The following is a 19660-nucleotide window of genomic DNA, read 5'->3' as shown; positions in this document are numbered from 1 at the left end:
TCCCCGTTGAGGGACAAGTGCTCCTGAGGACGTGGAAGCATCTCACAAGTTCGTACCTGGCCAGGACTGTGCCAGAGGCACGAGCCCAGCTTGGCCCAGCCAGCTCACCTGCGTGTTCCTCCGTCACCCCCCAATCCCCACAGGCTTGTGCTACCCCCATCCCACAGCCTTGTCCCCGCAGCCGGGCTCTCCAGGCTCCCCTCCCTGCCGAGCCTGCCGCGTTCTGGGTTGGCGAGTCCCCGACTTTGCCTGTGCAAAGGGCTATGCTGGGTCAGTGGTGCGCTCCCCGCTGCCAGCACAGAAAAGCCCAGCCACAGGACAAGAGCTCCACACTGGAAGAGGAGATTCTCTCTGCAGCAGCCACGTCTAGTCTGTACTCGCAGCTTTCCCCAGCTGCCCACGAAGCAGAGTTACGCCCAGGCAGCAGTTATTCCTATTATATTTTGTATTGGAAATAAGCAGTTTGAAGGAAACCAAGGGAACGAACCTCATCACCAGGCCATCCAGACAGAGCCCTGCAGGCCTGCCAGCCCCGTGCGCTCCACAGACACCCCAGCAAGGGAATGCCAGCCCAGGCGAGAATCGGTGATAACTGGTGCTCCCTTGCTCGGAGCCCCCCCCACTGCAGGCTGGGTGGAACGGAGGGGGCAGAGGGTGCCTGGAGGCAGCAGCCACCCTGTGCTGCAGGAGAAGACCCAGCGGAGCGAGGAGCGGAGCAGGGCAGGGTGCAGGCAGGCTGCCTGTCACTGCCACGCAGGGCTGTGGTTCCCTTCTCAGTTTGCTCCCAACATGCCATCAAGCTCTTGAAATCATGTTCAGAATCACCTGGGATGAGGAGCCGAGCCCTGTGAGTGGTGCCTGGCCCCTGTCCTCCACCCCTGGAGACGACGGCCAGCCCGGAAGCCACAGCCCTGCACCCACCCCAGTGTACAGGGGAAGCTCTCCTCAGCACAGCCCTCCTGTGCTGCCGGTCTCAGCTGTGCTCGGAGAGCGAGAGGACGGGAGCTCTTCCCCTACCTGAGTGAGCACAAAGCTCTCCTCTGACAGCTTCTCAATGATGTCAAAGTGATCCACACCAGCAAGATCCAGCAGTGAGACAGACCAGCCGGCTGCACGCAGAGCCTGCGGAGAGAGTGGTGCTGGCAGGAGGGACCCCGACCCCCATCCACCCCGAACAGGGCAGCAGGAACGACAGCTTGGCAAGGATTAGCGCCCTCCCCTGAGCCGCTGTTGCCTTCGGCAGCGGCCATTGCACAGCAGCAGAAATACTGCCCCGATACTGCACACAAGCTTAGCAGGTCTGAGCGGGCTGGCTGGAGCAGCATCCCTGCAGAGCCAGGCAGGGTGCTGTGGGCGCTTACCTGGCCGTACTCCTGCGACTGCCTGCGAAACTCGGGGGAGTCGTGCTGGGCCACGGCCACGAGCACCTCACAGGCCGCAGGCGCTGCTGGGCTGACGCAGAGCATGGGGCTGTTCCTCCGGGCGACTTCCCTGGAGGAGACACCGCAGTGACAGCCCAGGTAGCCCCTCACTTGGAGAGGGCGTCTGCGCCTGCACAGCACCCGTGTCCTCGGCTGCGGGCTCCAGCCAGGCGGAGAGCACAGGGCCTGTGCCCGGATCAGGCTGCAGAGCCAGCTGGTGTTTGCCTGCAGGCTGCGCTGGCCAAAGCCACGCGCACACCCGGCCTGCCCGTGCCCTTTCCCAGTCGCTGTACCCACAGCGTGCGGGCTCACCGGCTCATGTTCAGCGCGTCGTTCACGTAGGTGTGCAGGATGGGCTCAAGGTCGTACACGCCGCTCACCAGCACAGCTCCTGCAGGCAGAGGCGCCAGCGGTGAGGGGCCCTGCAGCATGGGCCGCTCTCACAGCCCCACGTGTGGGAACTCCCCTTGTGCCTGCATCCCTGGGCCTCAGCGAGCGGCTGGTGGGCGCAGGACATGCGCACCCCCGGGGGCGGCTGGTCCAGGAGAAGTCCTGCACTCCCAGCGCCTGTGGGCTGCAGTCAGCTGGGGCAACTCATCTCCCTCGTCTCTACAGCCCCCGCAGCCCTGTACGAGCCCGTCCCAGGTGCAGACACCAGTTCTCTGTCAGCCCCCACGCCTGGATGCGGCGGCGCTACCTTTGATATCTGGCACCACGCCATATTCCATCCAGTCCGTGGACAACACCATGGCTGCCAAGTGGGCCCCTGCTGAGTGTCCACACAGGTAAATGCCTCTGGAGAGAGGGAGCCATGAGCCAGCGCGGTGCCTGCTGCCTGGGGACACCCTGCTCCGCGCAGAGCAGGCGGTGCAGCCACGAGCGCCACAGCCCAAACACGGCAGCTCGGACACGCTCCCCAGTCCATCGGCTGACACCTCACGCAGTGACAAAAGAGCACGGCCACAGGCATTGCCCAGGGCTCGGACCGAGGCATCGAAGCCTTTGTCGCAGCTCAGGGCTCGTTCACCCCCTCCTCTTGCTGCCACAGCCACGGCCACAAGCCAAACCCCCCAGGGAGTGACGCAGGCACAGTTTGCCCTGAAGGCCCGACAGCAGCCACAGTGGTGGGGAGCGGGGCGGAGGGGACCCTGGGAGCTGTGCGCAGCCCACCTGATCCCGGGGTACTGCTGCGCCAGGAAGGCGAGGCTGCGCCGCACCTGCAGCACCATGGCGTCCATGTGGCCTGGGCAGAGAGCAGAGTCGGGAGGGCGCCGGGCCAGCGCGGGCAGCCGCAGCGTCCGCTGGGCAGCACCTACCTTCGGGGGCTGTGTCGTAACCCACCGCCACCACCCCCACGCCCCGCGACACCAGCGGGGGGGCTGCGAATCCCGACTCGTCTTTACTGGGGGGAAACAGAAGCTAGCCAGGCCGCGGGGCCGGGGTCTCCTGGGGCCGGCTGGGAGGCCGACCAGACCCAGAGTTCGCAGAACAAGTCTGGGTGTCAGGAGAAGGGAGGCGAAAGCGGGCCGGGGGGGGGTCCCTTCCCAAGGGATCCCCTCACCGACAGCCCACCTCACCTCAGGCACTGCCAGTATCCGCCGTGGATGTAGACCAGGACTGGGAAGGCTGCGCAGCACAGCCGGGGGTGAGCCGGGGGGGCACGGCCCCTGCCCGCCCCGCCGCCTGCCCGTCACCTACTTCCAGAAGGGTCCGTGGGAAAATAGACGTCCAGCTTCTCCCGCTCCCCGTCGCCGTAGGGGACGTGCAGCGAGGTCTGCGCGCCGGCCCGGGCCCGCTGGGTTCCTGCGGGAGGAGGGACACGGCGCCTGGGGCACTGCCCGCGGGGCCGGGGCCGGGGCACCCGAGCGGCAGCGCTGCTCCCGGCGCACCCAGCCCCGCTCCGCCGGCCCCGGGCCGCCCGCACCTCACCTGCCGCCGTGGCCGCGAGGTGGGCCTGGATGACGGCGTCCCTGCCCAGGCGGGGGGACCAGCGGCTGGGGGAGTACTGCTCCTCCAGCGCCTGCGGAGGGGGCACGGCGGCTGCGGCGCGGGGCGGCTCTGCCCGGGCGGCGGCCTTGGGGCGGCGGGTACCGGGAGAGGGCCCCCGCCCCGCGGCCCGGGCGAGAACCGCGCGCTACGCGCCCCGCGGGCCCTACCTACCTCCGCGGTCATGTCCCGCCAGCCCCCCATGCTGCGCCCGGCCCCGGCCCCGGCCCCGGTCCCGCCGCGGCAGCCCCCGCCCGGGGGCGGGGCCTCCCCGCTCCCATTGGCCGCCCGGAAGGCGGGGCCGGCGCACGGGGCGGGGCATCGGGCGGGGCCGCTCCGCTCCCATTGGCCGCCCGGGGGGGCGAGGCCGGGCCGGGGACCCTGGGCGGGCTGGCAGAGCGATGACGTAGCGGCGCAGGCGGGTGCGCGGGCCTGGGCGCGTACGCGCGGGAGGGAAATAAGAATTTTCGCGCGTGCGTCCCCATTGGTCAGCGCGACGGCGAGAGCCCTCTTCCTATTGGTCGGCGCGGCGGCGCGTGGGCAGGAAGCCTCCCCGGATTGGCCGGCGCGGCGCCCCGGCGGAGAGGCGCGCGGTCGGTCGGTCGGTCCGGCGGAGCCATGAACTGCCTGACGGTGCCCGGCGTCCACCCCGGCTCGCCCAGCCGCCCGCGCGGGCAGATCCAGGTACGGGCCGGTAGCGGTACCGGGCAGCGGCGGGGGCGCCCGCCCGCTGGGGCCGCACTGAGGCTGCAGCGTGGGGCCGGTACCGAGGGCGCAGCGGGGATGCAGAGGCCGGGCCGGTACCGGAGGGTCTGCCCGGGGCGATGGCCGGGGCGGGCTGCGGGGGGGGGCCGCACCAGCACCGGGGAGGGAGGGTGGGCGCGGGGTTCCCAGAACCACAGCCGGGCAGGGCGATGGCCGGGCCCCGCCAAGCTGTGCCTCCCCCCGCTGACCCCCTGGCTCTGCCCCCAGGTGATCTTCGGACCCATGTTCTCCGGGAAGAGGTAGGCCCGGGGCGGATGGCGGGGCAGGGGGCGGATGGCGGGGCAGGGGGCGGATGGCGGGGTGGATGGCGGGGCAGAGGGCGGCCCGGGGCGGATGGCGGGGCAGAGGGCGGATGGCGGGGCAGAGGGCGGCCCGGGGCGGATGGCGGGGCAGAGGGCGGATGGCGGGGCAGGGAGCAGCCTGGGGCCTGCTGACGGCCATCTCGTGCAGCACGGAGCTCATGCGGCGGGTACGGCGGTTCCAGCTCGCGCAGTACCAGTGTCTGCTGGTGAAGTACGCCAAGGACACGCGCTACTGCACCTCCGGCGTCTCCACGCACGACAAGTGAGTCCCTGGGGCAGGAGGACCCACCCCCGCGGGCCCAGCAGCTGGGCTGCCCAGTCACTGCCTCACCCTTCCCCACAGGAACACCATGGAGGCCGTGCCAGCCTGCCTCCTCAAGGACGTGTACCAGGAGGCACTGGGCTCCGCCGTCATCGGCATTGACGAGGGCCAGTTTGTAAGTGCGTGGTCAGGGCAGATGCTGGGGAGCTCTGCAGGATGCAGTCTCTTCAGAGCTCCCTGTGCAGAAGGTCGTCTGAATCCTCCGTGGGAGGGGGTGGGAAGCAATACCCTGGGGCAGCCTGATCCTGCTGGACCATGTTCACGTAGTCAAACCCTTCCCTTAGTCCCTGCAGGCTGAGGACAGTGGGACTGGAGCCCATTTCACAGATAGGAAACACAGCTCTAATTTTCTTTGTGTCCTGTGCCACTGAATCCTGAGCGATGTGCTGCCCCTTCTTCCTCCTGATGCTCTTTCTGTACCTCCTCTAGTTCCCAGATGTCGTGGAGTTCTGTGAGGTCATGGCCAATGCTGGGAAAACTGTCATTGTTGCTGCTCTTGATGGGACTTTCCAGAGAAAGGTAAAACACTCTTTTTAGTACAGCAGCTGCCTTGGGATCCTCAGAGGACCCATCCGACAGAACTGCTGTCTTGCCACAGGCATTCGGGAGCATCCTGAACCTGGTGCCGCTGGCAGAGAGCGTGGTGAAGCTGAACGCCGTCTGCATGGAGTGCTACCGAGAAGCCTCCTACACAAAGAGGCTGGGAGCAGAGAGGGAGGTGAGTTCCCTTGGAGCAGAAAGCTACTTCAGTAGCTTCATCTTGCTGGTCTCGCTAGTCTAGAGGGGTCTCCTCAGGGGAACTGAGCTCTGCAGAGTCACTCTCCCAATTTTCTTGCCAGGTTGAAGTGATTGGAGGAGCAGACAAGTACCACTCCGTCTGCCGAGCCTGCTACTTCCGCAAGCGGCCTCAGCAGCTGGGGTCGGAAAACAAGGAGAACGTGCCCATGGGGGCGAAGCAGCTGGATGTGGCTGCCTCCCGAAAGATCTTTGCTTCTTGACTGCTGGGCTCCTGCAAGGAGAAAAATGAGAGGAAGCAAGCTAAATGCCACAGCTCCCAGACACCAGATCTAGCTTCTTCTGCTTTTAGCAAAACTGTTAAGTGTCTTAGCCCTGCCTGCCGAACAAAGCCACTGTTCTTCTGCACCGAGCGCCAGGAAAGAGGAGGATCAACTGGACCTGATGCCGAGGGGTGGCTGAAGCAGGAGCTGAGCCTGACTAAAAGTGAGTTCCCTTCTCAGAACCCGGGAAAGGGACAGGTGCAGTTCCTGATGCTGCCACACAAACAGGTCCTGGAAAACTGTCACAGCAAGCCAGGCTGCAGGGCTTCCATCGCTCACCGTAGCTCTGGCCTGCTCTCCTGGTCTTCTGCGTATGCTCGGGCTGGCACTGGTGGCTGGTTTGCTTGCCCGTGAATGCAACCGTTTCTTTATCTCTTGTGTGCTGTTGCTAAATTCCAGGTTTCTTAAGACAATGTACAGTAACTTGGTATTTTAAACCCACTTCCTTTTTTAATGCAGTCCAAGGAGATACCCTGCCCCTTGTCACAGACCTGTGGCACAACTTTCCAACTGACACATGTAGGAGCAGCCTGGCCCCCTTTGCACGATGGCACGTGTCCCATCCGTTTCCGTTATGCTCATTTGCTGTAACTGTCTTGTAAATTTTTGGTGAAACAGAAGCGGGGGAGGAAGGCTCGACTGGCCAGCCTGACAGCAGGCTCTTCCTAGCCTTTGAATTTGAAGAGGGCTAGGAGCAGTCTGGTAGCAGTCTGTGTATTAAGACAGAGTCCTCTTGGAAGAACTGGACTGCACTTCAGGAAGAGCCTCCTCTCCAAAACCAGGGTGTTTTTGCTCAGGTTCAAGCTTGGTGCTGCCACTTCGGTGCTTAGTTACCTGTGAGGGGTTTGGAGGCTCAGGACTTAATTTGCAAAGGTTTGGGCTGCTGTTTCTGCGAAGATCCAGCTACTTGGAAAAAGATCTCTGTTTTTGAGTGGATGTTTCTCAGCTGTAGTTGTGTATCTTGCTTCCCTCCTGAACCCTCCAAAAATTTTTGAGGCTGATTCTTCCTCTGCTCTAAGTCAACTGAAGGATCCTCTTCCCCTTCTGCTTGATTTGGCTTCTGGAAGATGTTGTTCTTTTTCTTCTTGCAAATGTGCTTTTCCCTGTAAGCCAGCGTCCACAAGCTCCAAGCAGCAGCTCTTGGGTCTGGCCAGGTGCAGAGGCCGTACCGTTTGCCTGCGCCCTCTGGCAAGGAGGGAGGTGATGAGAGCTGTCTGAACCCCAAGCTGTCTGAAAACCCTGCTGCCTCTGTGTTACTCGAAGCGATGACAGTCGTAGTGCTCACAAGCACTTGATTTCCAGGCCTGGGCTTTCCCCTGAGGGATGGGGGGGTAGCACTGCTACTGGTTTAGGTTAATAAATAACTTAGTGAAATTGCTTGTGTGTGTTTTATACCAGACTGCTCTGAAAAGGCTTCCCTGCAGTTACAGTGTGTAAACAGTGCAGCAGCCTGGGCTGGTCGCAGGCGTAGCATTGGAGCTGTCTGCTCAAACCTTCTACCAAACAGACTGCGAGGAGCAGGGCTCACCTAAAAATAGGCACCAGCGTGAGCGTGCTGTTTGCATTTAGCAGTTGGCTGAGTCTGCTCTGCCATGTCCCCTGGAACCCCCAGCCCTCGGGGAGAGAGGAGGAAGCTGGTTTTGCTTCCCCAGAGAAGAAAGGCACGTGGTGGCTAGGTGAAAAAGTTTATTCCATCTCTACAGTGACAAACCAACAACTATTTGAACACCAGCCCCAGCAGCGACAGCTCACACACCGCACGCTGCTGCTGGGAACAGCTTCACAACAGGTGCAGCAGAAAAACAACCTGAGACAGCCAGCCTGCACGGCAGCCGGGAGCACGGCACCGCCGAGGCAGCAGCGGGCAGGACGCGGGATGGCGGCCTCGCTTCTGCAGAGGCAGTGCTTGGCAGGAGGCGAGCGAGGGGGGGCCGAGTACCGAGGCAGCAGGGAAAGCACTGCAGGACCTTCCTCGGACAGCTGGAGCAGCCCTGACCCCGCTGAGCAACCCTGGCGCTCGCTGTGCCCGTGGATCCCAAACCGCGTCACCTGAGCACCGGCAGCTCTAGTGCAGGCTGTGAGAAGGCACAGCGTGGGAATTTAGTCAAAAGAAGACAGGGCTTTGGCATCAAGCTCACCCAGCAGCAGCCAAGGGGGAGAAGGCACGGGAAGCCGGCGTCAGGCAGGAGCTGGACCACCCGGCTGTGCTGCGACAGCGAGAGCCGGCACTTGGGTCGCAGCCGGTGGGGCTGGAAAGGCACCGGGACAGGCCAGGGCAGCAGTCACAAGGGCACGGCCGGGCCAGAGCTGGGGGGTGCAAACCACACATCCACCCCGCCGCTTCCTCCTGCAGCCACTTCCCCAAGGGCAGAGCAGCGAGGGCAGGCGCTCAGCCTCGCCGGGGACAGCCGCACACCCCCACCCTCCCCAGAGCCGCTTGGCACTTGTGAATCACCCACTATGTGCCCAATCACCCGCTACACACCAGGCTCTGGATCCCAGCAGCGGAGAGCTCAGCTCCAGCAGCAGGACCAGGCCCCTCCTGCGCCCCAGCACCCGGTGGCCTTCACACAAAGCAGCCGCCACCCTCCCGCCCCACATTCCCCCTTCAAGTTGCAGGTCCCTCCCCTCCCACCCCACAGAAGAGAATTGCACTGGTATGGCCGTCCCTGCCAGGCCACCGGGCAGGGGCTCAGTACACTGGCGGGGGCTGGTAACCCTCCGGGGCTTCTGCCGTGTGGGTGAAGGGCGGCTGCTGGTAGCTGTCATGGCTGATGTTGGGGTAGCTGGAGTAGGGAGTCGGAACCTCCGGGGTGGGGTCGATGTAGCTGTGACCAAAGTCTTCCACCCCCATCTTGTACCTCTTGTAAGCGAAGGCGATCAGGAGGCCCTGGAGAGACAAGAGGGATGGCGGCGTCGCGGCTGCCATGGGCTGCACGGCCTGGGGAGCACCTCTGCGCTCCCTCCCGAGCGGGGCAGGGCCGGGCTCCACCGCGGCTTCACTCACCCAGGAGAAGATGGAGAAGAAGCTGAAGGTGATGGCGGCACGGGCCGAGTCAGCCCCAACATGCACGTCCTCGGCCCGCGTCCAGGACCACTGGTTGGTCAAGAAACAGAAGCCAATGAACCACAGGAACGTCCAGAGACCTGTGGGAGGAAGGCAGTGTGAGGGGCCGGGGCTGCGTCCTGCTGCTCCCAGGCAGGTCCCCAGGCCAGACCCTGTGCCCACCGGGCTGCTGCTGCCGTGGGGAGGGGTGGGGGGGGCAGAGCCCAGCGCAGGCACCCACGTGCTGCTCCCCGCGGCTCCTCGGAGCACTTTCAGCAGGCAGCACATGGCCCGCGGGCAGCATGCCATGCGGGAGCGACTCCCTTCACCAGGCACCAGCAGCCACGTCACGGGACAAGGGCAGCCATTGTAGCAGCCAGAGAAGGCGCAGCCCTGCCCCGCAGCTGCCGGTACCTGAGAAGCCGAGGTCTGCCAGGACCAGGTACTTGCGGTCGGTGGCGTTGCTGATCTGGGGGAAGTAGACATCCACCATGAAGAAGAAGATGCAGGCAAGGAAGGCAAGGATGCCGATGCCGATGCCGTAGCGGCAGGCGTCCTCGTTGTGGTTGAAGATGCAGAAGAGGTGGGAGGATTCGGGCAGGTTGGTGTAGCCCTCCCCGACCAGGCAGGCGAAGACGATCAGGGCAAAGACCTGCAGAGGCGGGAGCGGGTGTCCGGCGGGCGGCACCGAGCTGGCGGGGCCCCTTCCACGGCTGCCCGTGCCCAGCCGGGCTGGGGGTACCGGCCCGGGCAGGGCTCAGCCGAGCGCCCGCCACCGCGGCTGCGCCGGGGCAGGAGGGGAGGGGAAGGCCGAGCCGAGCCGGGCCGGGCCGTGGGGGCCCGGAGCGGGTGGGAGGAGAAGCCGAGCCGGGCGAGAGGGAGAGGAGGGGAGGGGAGGGCAGGGCCGGGCCGGGCCATGCGGGCTCCGGGGCGCGGGGCCGGCCCGACCCGGGGCCCCTGCGCAGCCCCGCGGCGGAAGCAGCGCGGCCCGGTGGGGCTGTCCCGGAGCTGGCCCCGGCCCGCCCCGGCCCGACTCACCGCACTGGCGATCCGCGCCAGGACCTGCGGCTGCTGCACGAAGCGGCCCAGGTCGAAGGCGCCGCCGGCCTTGGCCGCCCCGTACGCGCCGCCGCTGCCGCCCTCCATCGCGCTGGAGCCGCCGCCGCGCTCCCCGCCGCTTCTGCGCGTCACCGCCCCGGGGAGGGCCGGGCCGTCCCCCTGCCGCCGGGGCGGGGCGGGCCGTACCAGTGCCGGCCACCGAGGGCAGCGCCAGCCCCGGCTCGTCCCGCGCCCCTCCGGTGCCCCCGCCCGGCGCTGCAGAGGGTCCCGGTTCGCCGGCGGGTGAACGCCCGGCACTCCCGACGCGCGGTGTCCGTGCCCAGCCCCACGGCCCGGAGCTCGGCTCCCGCAGGTCGCAGCCCCACGGCCCGGCCGGCAGCGGGTCCCGGTGAGCGCGGCCGGAGGGGAAAGGGGGGGCTCTGTGGGGGCTGCTGCTGCCGCCGCCCCCTCGCCCGGCACCGGGACGGGCTGGGCTGTGCCGGGGGGGTCCGCGCTCCCCCGCCCTTGCCGCTTCGCACCCACCCCGAGCCGCGGCGCTTGCCCGGTGCCCGGCGGAGGCGGTGGGAGCCCCGGGGTGGCGGGGGTCGGGCCGGGAGCGGGGCGCGGCGGGTCCCAGCGCCCGGGGGCGCGGGCGGGGCGGCCGCCTGCCCGGAGCAGCCTTAGCCCGCCCGGGAGCGCTGCGGAGCCTGATGGCGGCGGAGGGGGAAGAGGGAGGGGAGGAAGGAGAAGGCGCCGGGGCGCGGGCGGCACGGCCCCACGGGGCCGCTCTCCGGGCCCCGGGACGGCGCTGGCGGGGGCGGCACAGAGGTCTCTGCCCCGGCGTCTCCCCTCGCCCGGGGCCGGGGGCTGCCGCAGGGGCGAGAAGGGCCGCCGTCGCCCGCCCCGGGGCTGCGGGTCCTGCCGCGCCCTTCCCGAGCCGAGCCCGGAGGCTCCCACCGGCGGTTCGGGCTGGCCCCGTCCCTTCCCCGGCTGAGCCCGGCCCCGGAGCGTCCCTGCCCCGGAACGGCTGCGCCGCCTCCTCCGTGCGCCCTTCCTTCCTTCCTTCCTTCCTGCCCCCGCCGCAGCTCCCAGCCTGCTGGGCCGCCGTGCCCGGTTGGCTCCGGTGTTAGCCCCGGGTTTAGACCCGGCTTTAACCCCGCGGCCCCTCGCGCTCCCGCGTGCCCCGGGCCCCCGCGCGCACCGGCACCGGCACCGGCTCCATCCCCGCCCCAAGGGCAGGCAGGACCCCGCGTGTCCCGGGGGAGCCGTGGGAGTCGGGGTGACCGTGGGCGCCGGTGGCACGGGGCCGGCTGATGCCCGTCTGCTCGCTGTGGCAGGGCGGCGTGTCGGAGGGAGCACGGTGCCGCAGGGACCCCCTCAGCCCCAGCAGGATGTCCCAGCCGCCCTCCTTCACCCTCCACGTCTCTGAGGACATTGAGAGCGATGGGTGAGTGTGGGCCTGCCCTGCCCTCCCGCTGCCCGTGCCCCCGCACGCTCGGCCCCCGGGATCCCGCAGCCCCAGCAGCGTGAGGCTGGCGTCCCCGCTGCGGGAGACAGCAGCCCTCGTGCCCAGCAGGCACCGGGTGCCCGTGCGACAGGGCAGCACGGCCGGGCTTTGGGCTGGCACCAGGGCTTTGCCGCAGCTCTGTCTCCCAGTGCCCAGCCCAGCCCCAGGTAGCACGTCCATGTCCCTGCAGCCAGGAGCCGAGCCCGGACAACGAAGGAGCCCTGCACACCTCCTTCCACCAGCTCATCCAGGAGCAGAGCAGCTTGATAGAGGCAGGTCTGGAGCTGGAGATGCAGGCGAAGGGCAGAGGTAAAGCACTGCGGCCACAGCTGGGGTGGGACAGGGACAGCGTGTGTGCCCAGGGCCATCTACCATCCCAGACCCTGCCTGGGCTCATGCTAAGGCTGCGGCCAAAGCACAGGAGCCAGTTGATGCCTTTGCCGGTGCAGGCAGCAGGGCAGACCTGCCCCTGGGGACACAGAGAGCGTCCCCAGAGAAGAGGGTGCTCTGAGGGGGAGCACGCACCAGGGCAGGCACTTGGTCTCCATGCTGGAGCAGAGCAGCGTGGCCGCGGGGACTGGAGCCGTGAGCGCTCCGGCTTCTCACCGCTCTGCGCCCTGCCCTCCCTCTCCCAGACCACCCGGCCCACCTGGCCCCCCCCGATGCCTGTGCCACGGCCCAGCTGGAGCCCGGGCAGGGCGAGCAGCTCCCCGGCTACTCCTCCACCTCCCTGCGGATCCTCGCCAGCATGCCCAGCCGCACCATCGGTAGGTGCCACCCGCCCTCCCGCCCTTCCCAGGCCCAGCAGCCCCTCGGGAGAGCTCTCCCGTCTGCCTTGCTCTCCCGTGGCCATCCACCCCACTGCCCTGCTCTCACCTGCAGGACGCAGCCGCGGGGCCATCATCTCCCAGTACTACAACCGCACAGCCCGGCTGCGGCGCCGGAACAGCCGCCCGCCCCTGCAGCAGCTCTGCCGCGCAGCACGGCCCAGCCTGCGGCAGTATGACCTGGAGACCGACCCCGCCAGGGCCACCCTGGAAGGTGAGGGTCCCGGGGGAGCGGGAGCAGGCAGTGCCGGGCACTGTCCCCACGCCGGTTCGGGACGGGCATGCCATGTCCTGGCTCGCCATGTCCCGCTGAGCCCCTTTGTGCCCCCAGACAAGCGAAGCCTGTTGGCGAAGGAGCTGCTGAGCCTCTCGCCCAGCCAGCGCAGCCACATGCTGCTCACCGTGCCCCTCAGCCTGGCAGAGAAACGCATCCTCCGGTAGGTCCTCTCCCCGCAGCCAGGCAGGGCTCCCCCAGCCGGAGCCGTCCCAGGGCCTGTGCCACCCTCTGACCTCCCTCTCTGCTGGGCAGGCAGGAGCTGAGCTGGCAGAGGGGCACCCTGAGGCAGCACGCCCAGCACTCCTCCTCTCCCTGCGGACGGTCCAAGGACTACATCATCCTCGTAAGTCTGGGGCGCGGGTCTGCACAGCAGCCGTTGGGGGCTCCGGTATGGGCTCCGGCCCCGGTGCTCTCCCCAGGCTTCTTCTCCGCAGAGCTGCCGGGGCCTCTGGTACAGGCTCCTCTCCGTGCTCCCCGCCGCACAGCCCTGGCACTACGCCCTGAAGCAGATCAGCGGCCGCTTTGGCTCCAGTGTCCTCTCCTACTTCCTCTTCCTCAAGACACTCCTTATGTTCAACATCTCATTCCTCATTCTCCTGGTCTTTGTGGTGGCCCTGCAGGCTGCGTATCCCCCTGCCTCGGCAAACCCCCAGCCCTTCACCGGCCTCGAGCTCCTCACTGGAGCGGTAAGCACCGTCAGCACATCATCAGCACCAGCGCGTCCCCGGGCCAGCGGCTGCTCCAAGCCTGGGCCCAGCTTTGCATCCCCATATCCCCCACCACAGCGATCACCCGATCCTTGCCCCGTATCCCCCACCACAGCGATCACCCGGTCACCGCCCTGCATCCCCACCGCGCCCCCAGTTCTTGCCCTCGTGCAGCCGGGGCCCTGGGACCTCCAGTGCCATGGGTGCAGGAGGGGGTGCCTGGTGCTGCCCCAGCCCAGGGCTCTGTGTCCCCAGGGGCTGGCACAGATGTGCCAGGCTGGGCAGGGAGTTGCGAGATCACCATGGGCCATATTGTGCACTTTCCCACAGGGCTACTTCACTCACTCGCTGCTGTACTACGGCTACTACAGCAACATCACCCTCAATGACCCCTGCGCCTCCAGCCCCAACAGCAGCACGTGCCCCCTCGCAGCCCCCCTGCTCCCGTACAACATGCCGCTGGCCTACATATTCAGCATTGGGGTCACCTTCCTCATCACCTGCGTCCTGCTGGTGTACAGGTGGGTCAGCAGCGCCTCCGGCACTGCCAGCCTTCCCCTTCTGCCCAGCCCTGATGCCCTGACACCCTCCCCCTCGCTGCAGCGTGTCCCGCTCCTTCCGGGAGAGCTACCGCGTGGGCAGCTCCATGGGGGACCTGGCCGTCAAAGTCTTCTGTGCCTGGGACTTCAAGGTGATCCAGAGGCGCTCAGTGAAGCTGCAGTGTGAGAACATCTGCACCCAGCTGAAGGTGAGGACCTGGGCTGCCATCAGCCCCTGCAACCTGCGGTGGGAAGGCAAAGGCGTTCCCAGGAGCCAGTTCAGACCCTGGGCTCAGCACCCCTCTCCTACCCGCTGCACGGGGCAGTCCTGCAGCTGAAAATACCCCTGACCCCGACCCTGCACCACCGCTTTGTCCATTGCCCCTCTGGGTCCCACCTCAGTGCGGCAGGACAAACCCTCGCTCCGGACCCGGAGCGTGTTCAGCAGCGCTGGCACTGCTCTCTTCCAGGAGCTGCTCACGGAGCGGCGGTCCCGCTCGACCTCCCTGAGCCTCTGCCAGCGCCTGGGGCGCACTGCTGTGCTTCTCCTGGGCTGGGCCCTCTCGCTGAGCATGGTGCTGGGCTGTGTGTTGGCTGTGCACTACTTCTCAGAGCACATGCACATGGTGAGTGCGGCCCCTTGGCACGGGCCCTCCCGCCCTGGTGTCGGGAGCTGGGGTGGGGTACTGGGGAGGGAGGGCAGAGCAGCCTTGGGAGGCAGGGGCACCCCCGTTGCAGCTCCTCTTCTGGTGTCGGCGTTTGCTGCCCTCCCTGAGGGCGCCGGGCTGCCGGCAGCCGCACGCTCACCCTGGCTCACCCTGGTACCCTCTCGCCAGATTCAGGAGGACCACCGAGCGCGGGGCAGCAGCAAGCAGCAGCAGGAAGCCATCCTGCTGGTCCTGCCCCTCATGGTGTCTGTCCTCAACGTGCTGATGTCCCACCTGTACAACTTGCTGGCGATGTGGGAGAAGCAGGAATCCCCTGTGGCGCAGGTCTACGTGGCGATCTGCAGGTAGGCTGGACAGGGGGAGCATCCTGCACCCCCACCTGCAGCGTGGGGGAGGCTTTGGGGCCAGGCACCCCGTCTGTGGGGCTCGGCCCCTCCGTCTCCAGGGCTCAGGGTCTCCCGGCCCTGCTCCTGCTCCCCAGGAACCTCATTCTGAAGATGGTGATCCTTGGCCTGCTCTGCTACCAGTGGCTCAGCCGGAGACTCATCTGCTCGACAGAGGAGGTCAGTGCCGTCGCTCATCTGAGCGGGTCCACGTGAGGAGCACGCAGCGCCCGTGTGAGCCAGCGGGGCCGTGCCATCCGGACTGTCCCTTGCCCAGGGAACGTGGAGCAAAGCCAAGGCCGCAGTCCTGGCGGCAGCAGGGGTCTGGCAGCAGGGGGTCTGCCGGATGGCACCGCAGGCACCATCCGCTCCTTTGCCAGGGAGAGGGGGGCAGCAGCTGGACAGGGGCACCCCGACCGTGGGTGGTGGGGGAAAGGGAGCAGGGGGGGGAAAGGTCCCACAGCCCCTCATGCCCCATGGGGGCAACAGGAGAGTCATGGTGGGGGGAGAGGCCTCGTTGCCTGCTTGATGCCACCTCTGCTTGTCTCCCCAGTGCTGGGAGACGTGTGTGGGGCAGGACCTGTATCGCTTCGTGGTGATGGACTTCATCTTCACCCTGCTGGACACGCTCTTTGGGGAGCTGGTCTGGAGGTAACGTGCCCCAGGACGGGTTCCCCCACCAGTGTGGCATCTGCAGCATGGCCCCGGTTCTCCGCTGCCCAGACAGCGCTGCCCTGGTGCACCCAGGCTCTGCCGCCGTCTGAGAGGGAGGACGGGGCACCGAGCATCCCCCCAGCAGCGTGGGAGCAACGCTCTGCTCCTTCCTAGGCTGATCGTGGAGAAGGGGCTGAAGAGGAACCAGAGGCCAGAGTTTGACATTGCCCGAAACGTGCTGGAGCTGATCTATGGGCAGAGCCTGACCTGGTGAGACGTCTCCTGCCTGGTGCGGGTCATTCCGCTGCTGGCGAACACCTTGTGGTCCCCTGTGAGCCCTGCGGCTCCCAGGGACCAGGCACAGGGGGCTGCGTGTTCACTGAGTGGGGCCGAGGAGACCCCCTGGCCCCACATGGGTGGGACGAGGGAGATGGGTGGCCCGGTGGCCACAGCGCTCAGAGTCGGCACCTTACAGCCACAACCCACGTGCCCGCGTGGGAGGTCTGGCTTTGGCGGTGGGATGAGAGCCATGGGGGGATCATCAGCAGAGCATCTCAGCACTGGTCCAGCATCCCCTGCCCAGCTGGTTCCCTCCAGCTCAGCGACGGAGATCTCGGTCGCTGCCCAGCCCCAGCGCAGGCTGTGCAGCAAACGCGGCACGGGGTGACATGTGCTTGCTCTTTGCTTTATGAAAGCCTGATCACAGCTGGTGCCGGCACCCTGCCGCTGCCCCCAGCTCTGCCTGCCACTTGTCTTCCTTTCTCCCAGGCTGGGCGTTCTCTTTGCACCACTCCTGCCAGCCGTGCAGATGCTGAAGCTGGTGCTGCTGTTCTATATCAAAAAGGTGTGAGCAGTCCCCCATCCCCGCAGCTCCCCATGCGTCCCCACGACGGGCAGCCCTGCAGCAATGCTGCATCCTGCCGCAGACCACCTCTGCCACAGCAGATATGCTGCACCGTGCAGTGAGCAGTGCTGTCGTCGTGGGAGGGAGGAGGTGTTGCTGGGGACAGGGTGTCCCCGAGCTCGCTCAGCTCCCAGTGGGTGGGAGGGATGGGACGGTGGGGTGGGGGCAGCTCTCCCGCTTGCACCCCTGGGGCTGCTTCCCAGAAGACGGCAGCACACAGGACTCTGCTCCCTGTCTGCAGACCAGCCTGATGCATAACTGCCAGTCCCCCAGCAAGCCCTGGCAAGCATCTCGCATGAGCACCGTCTTCATCACCCTGCTGTGCTTCCCATTCTTCCTTGGTGCAGCCGTCTTCCTCTTCTACACCATCTGGTCGTGAGTACCCACCAGACCACGGCTCGGGGCACAGAACTGCCAGCTGCCCGGCGAAGGAGAGGGGCTTGGGGAGACAATGCCTCCCCGGCCCTGATGAAACGTGGAGCACGTGACGCCCAGCTCAGGGCTGTGCGATGCTGCCCAGGCGGGGAGATGCTGCCCAGCCGCTGGTCATTGCACAGAGCATAGCAGTGATTGGCCTGTGTCCATTTCTCCCAGCTGTTGCCAGATGTTCCTGATGCAGGACAAGGGGATGGGGGCCCCCTCGTCCAGCCACTGGGGATGGCTGGGGCAGGCAAGGCTTGGTCCCTGGAGGGTTAGCAGCCAGCTGGGCTTCCCATTGCTCTGACCAACCCCATCGTCTGTCTGCTCAGGGTGCGGCCGTCAGAAACCTGTGGTCCCTTCCAAGGGCTGGAAACCATCTATGAGTCAGGGAAGACCTGGGTGCAAGTGCTGGAGAAGTCCAACCCAAACATCACCTGGTTCGCCTGGGTCCACCAGCACCTGGTGGAGAACACCTTCCTCCTGTTCTTCATGTCCGGGGTCCTGCTGTGAGTATGAGCCTGAGGCTGAACCCTGGGCCCATGCTTTGAGGGACCCCCTGTTGCAGCCCTGACCAGGGGGCTGGGAGCTGGGGTGTCCCTCCAGAGCCCCATGTCCCGGCCTGGTGCCAGGAGCGCAGCGTCCCCCAGCTGCTCGCCCCGGCTGCCACCATCCCATCCTGCTTATCATTGCAGAGCCATGATCTACTTCAACATCCAGGTGGTGAGAGGCCAGCAGAGGATCATCCGCCTGCTGAAGGAGCAGATCGCCAACGTGCGTGAGCTCCGTGCGCTGCCCTGGCCGGTCCCGGCAGTCCCGGCTGCTCCACGCCCTGGTCCAGCCCTGGGGCTGCCGGATTCGGGCTCCAGTCCTGACAGCGCTGCCACCTCGGACGTGCCGGAGCCCATCCCGCGGCTGCTCACTGCAATGTCTCTTCTGTTGCAGGAGGGGGAAGATAAAATATTTCTCATTCAGAAGCTTCACTCCGTTTACGAGCAGAGAGAGAGACGCGCCTGAGTCCCAGGTGAGGCCCGCACGAAGGGGAGAGGCGGCTGCCAGGGTGCTCGGAGCTTGGCTGGGCATGTGGCCATTCTTCCGCTCCGTGCCGGAGCAGTGCCGGCAGGAGTGCGGCGTGGCCAGGGCCAGCCCGGCTGCGGCAGAGCGCTGCTTGTCGGGCAGGGGAAGGTGCAGGAGAGGATGGGCGAGCCAGCCTTTCCCAGAGGTGTTTCCCCTCGCTCCCAGCCTGTGCCAGGGGACGGGAACAGGATCGGGACAGGGAACAGGAGTGGGATGGGGACTGTTAGAGATCCCTGCTTTCAGCGTGGGGCAGTGCTGTTTGCCCCCAGCAGCAGACCCTCAGGGTTTCAGGGACTGTATCTCTCCTCTCAGTGCAGACTCCCCAGGAAGGAGCGGGACAGGCCAGGACTCTGCTCACAGCCGGGGACTGGATCCGTCCCTCTTTCTGAGCCATTGCAGCGTGGCGCTGGAAGCAGCAGGACCGTGGGGTGTTGGGGGAGATCCTCTCCTCCAGGTCACAGCAGCCAAGGACCTATTGGGGCACATCACCGGGCAGCTCTGTGGGGATCTGCAGCACAGGGACACGGGTGCTCCCACTGCCCGGAGCTGCGGGGGACACGGCAGGACCAGGGCCAGGACTGCCGTCATGTCCCAGGGCACGGCTCAGCACGGAGCTGGCTTGCCAGCAGAGCCCTTCTGCGTGGGTGGTTACTGCTAGCAGAGAACAACTCTCCCCCATGTAAATGCCCCAGCCAGCCAAGAGAACAACTTTGGGCTGTTTTCAGAAGCTTTCGGGGACAGTGAAGTTTTCTGGTGGGAGAAAACCTGCAGCCCCCTTTGCACTGCCCAGGAGCAGCAAAGCCAGAGCTTGGAGCTGCCAGGCACCGACCCAGCCCCAGCCCTGTGTCTGGCTCACCAGGAGCAGCGCAGCTGGCCAACACCTTCCCCATGACCGAGGCCGCCCGGGCCCCTCGCCAGGCCAGGCAGCCCTGCCAGCACGCCGTGCCCGCCGGCAGGACGGGCTCAGGAAAGCCACCATGGCGCTGAGTGCGGGGCTGGGCAGAGGAACCCGAGGGCTCTGGCTCCCAGCCGTGGGCTGACCCGGCCCATAACAGCGTGGCTGTGCAGGAGGGCTCCCAGCCTGTGTCTGGACCCCGGGCTGGAAGCGAGCAAGTCGTTTGGTGCGTTAGTGTCAGCGTTCATTAGGGGTAGTGACTCAGCAGCTGTGGCAGGGTCTGCTCGGGCTCCTTGGCACCGCCTGCCCGCTGGGCTGCCCCAGGAAGAGCCCCCAGCTCAGCCCGCGCTGTGGGAGCAAGGACCCCCGCCGCCTCCTCCGGGAGCCACTCACCATCGTGGTGTGGGGTCTGTGGCCCAGCCCTGAGTGCTGCTTTGTGCCACAGCACGCTGTCAGCAGCCCCTGGCCCTGGAAAGCTGGTTGCCCCCGCCTGCCCCAGCCCTGACAAACCCAGGGAGGGTTGTGCCACGGTGGGTGCCAGGCCTGGCCAGCCACAGGTACCCCCATGACTTGGCACTTGTGCTGCCCGGCTCGGGGCTGGGCTGTCGGGGCGGGCAGGGGACGGGTTATCAGTGCGCATACAGACATGGGTCATTGGCACAGGATGGGTTATCAGCACAGACCCAGCCGTTCTCTGAGCCCGAGCAAGTACTGAGAGCAGCCGCAGGCTGGTGCTTGCTGCAGCTCTCGAGATGTCCCTGACAGAAGCGACCCTGCAGGTCAGCCTGCTGCGGCTCCCAGCACCCACCCAGGGCCCCCACAGCCTTTCTGCACGTCCCCCAAGTCACCCCACCGTGCCTTTGCTGG

General features: G+C 66.6%; 4 protein-coding genes across 6 annotated transcripts; 2 read left to right on the top strand and 2 right to left on the bottom strand.

The window, feature by feature from the left end:
* Nucleotides 1-422: 422 nt before the first annotated feature.
* Nucleotides 423-3657, bottom strand: AFMID (arylformamidase). Of its 3 annotated transcripts, none has more exons than XM_075770707.1 (11): nucleotides 3582-3638; nucleotides 3351-3441; nucleotides 3120-3224; nucleotides 2999-3047; nucleotides 2738-2823; nucleotides 2592-2664; nucleotides 2119-2216; nucleotides 1734-1812; nucleotides 1362-1491; nucleotides 1018-1122; nucleotides 423-825 (listed from the first exon to the last, which is right to left on the bottom strand). In XM_075770707.1, the coding sequence occupies exons 1-11, from the start codon at nucleotides 3609-3611 to the stop codon at nucleotides 796-798; spliced, it is 876 nt and encodes a 291-aa protein (XP_075626822.1). In that variant the 5' UTR covers nucleotides 3612-3638; the 3' UTR covers nucleotides 423-795. The 3 variants fall into 3 exon arrangements, with proteins under 3 accessions (XP_075626822.1, XP_075626821.1, XP_075626820.1); XM_075770705.1 differs by having other exon boundaries at nucleotides 650-825; nucleotides 2119-2187; nucleotides 2738-2915; nucleotides 3582-3657; XM_075770706.1 differs by lacking the exon at nucleotides 2119-2216 and having other exon boundaries at nucleotides 2738-2915; nucleotides 3582-3657.
* Nucleotides 3658-3934: 277 nt separating this feature from the next.
* On the top strand, nucleotides 3935-7228 carry TK1 (thymidine kinase 1). Its single transcript, XM_075770487.1, has 7 exons — nucleotides 3935-4091; nucleotides 4380-4411; nucleotides 4623-4736; nucleotides 4818-4911; nucleotides 5226-5315; nucleotides 5395-5514; nucleotides 5636-7228. Exons 1-7 carry the CDS (start codon nucleotides 4026-4028, stop codon nucleotides 5792-5794), a joined length of 675 nt encoding a protein of 224 aa, XP_075626602.1. The 5' UTR covers nucleotides 3935-4025; the 3' UTR covers nucleotides 5795-7228.
* Nucleotides 7229-7523: 295 nt separating this feature from the next.
* On the bottom strand, nucleotides 7524-10092 carry SYNGR2 (synaptogyrin 2). The gene is made up of 4 exons (XM_075770370.1): nucleotides 9939-10092; nucleotides 9315-9552; nucleotides 8862-9001; nucleotides 7524-8744 (listed from the first exon to the last, which is right to left on the bottom strand). The coding sequence occupies exons 1-4, from the start codon at nucleotides 10044-10046 to the stop codon at nucleotides 8547-8549; spliced, it is 684 nt and encodes a 227-aa protein (XP_075626485.1). The 5' UTR covers nucleotides 10047-10092; the 3' UTR covers nucleotides 7524-8546.
* A 31-nt stretch (nucleotides 10093-10123) lies between these two features.
* On the top strand, nucleotides 10124-19007 carry TMC6 (transmembrane channel like 6). Its single transcript, XM_075770369.1, has 21 exons — nucleotides 10124-10347; nucleotides 11276-11385; nucleotides 11636-11754; nucleotides 12081-12212; nucleotides 12328-12486; nucleotides 12604-12709; nucleotides 12802-12892; nucleotides 12984-13235; nucleotides 13587-13777; nucleotides 13860-14004; nucleotides 14266-14421; nucleotides 14632-14807; nucleotides 14945-15026; nucleotides 15400-15497; nucleotides 15675-15770; nucleotides 16269-16344; nucleotides 16646-16779; nucleotides 17154-17330; nucleotides 17517-17595; nucleotides 17767-17845; nucleotides 18211-19007. The coding sequence occupies exons 2-20, from the start codon at nucleotides 11330-11332 to the stop codon at nucleotides 17836-17838; spliced, it is 2397 nt and encodes a 798-aa protein (XP_075626484.1). The 5' UTR covers nucleotides 10124-10347; nucleotides 11276-11329; the 3' UTR covers nucleotides 17839-17845; nucleotides 18211-19007.
* The last annotated feature ends 653 nt before the right edge of the window (nucleotides 19008-19660 follow it).

This window comes from Balearica regulorum, chromosome 18, assembly GCF_011004875.1.
Source record: "Balearica regulorum gibbericeps isolate bBalReg1 chromosome 18, bBalReg1.pri, whole genome shotgun sequence".
Taxonomy (NCBI): Eukaryota; Metazoa; Chordata; class Aves; order Gruiformes; family Gruidae; genus Balearica; species Balearica regulorum.
This window is presented reverse-complemented; position numbering and strand designations above follow the sequence as displayed.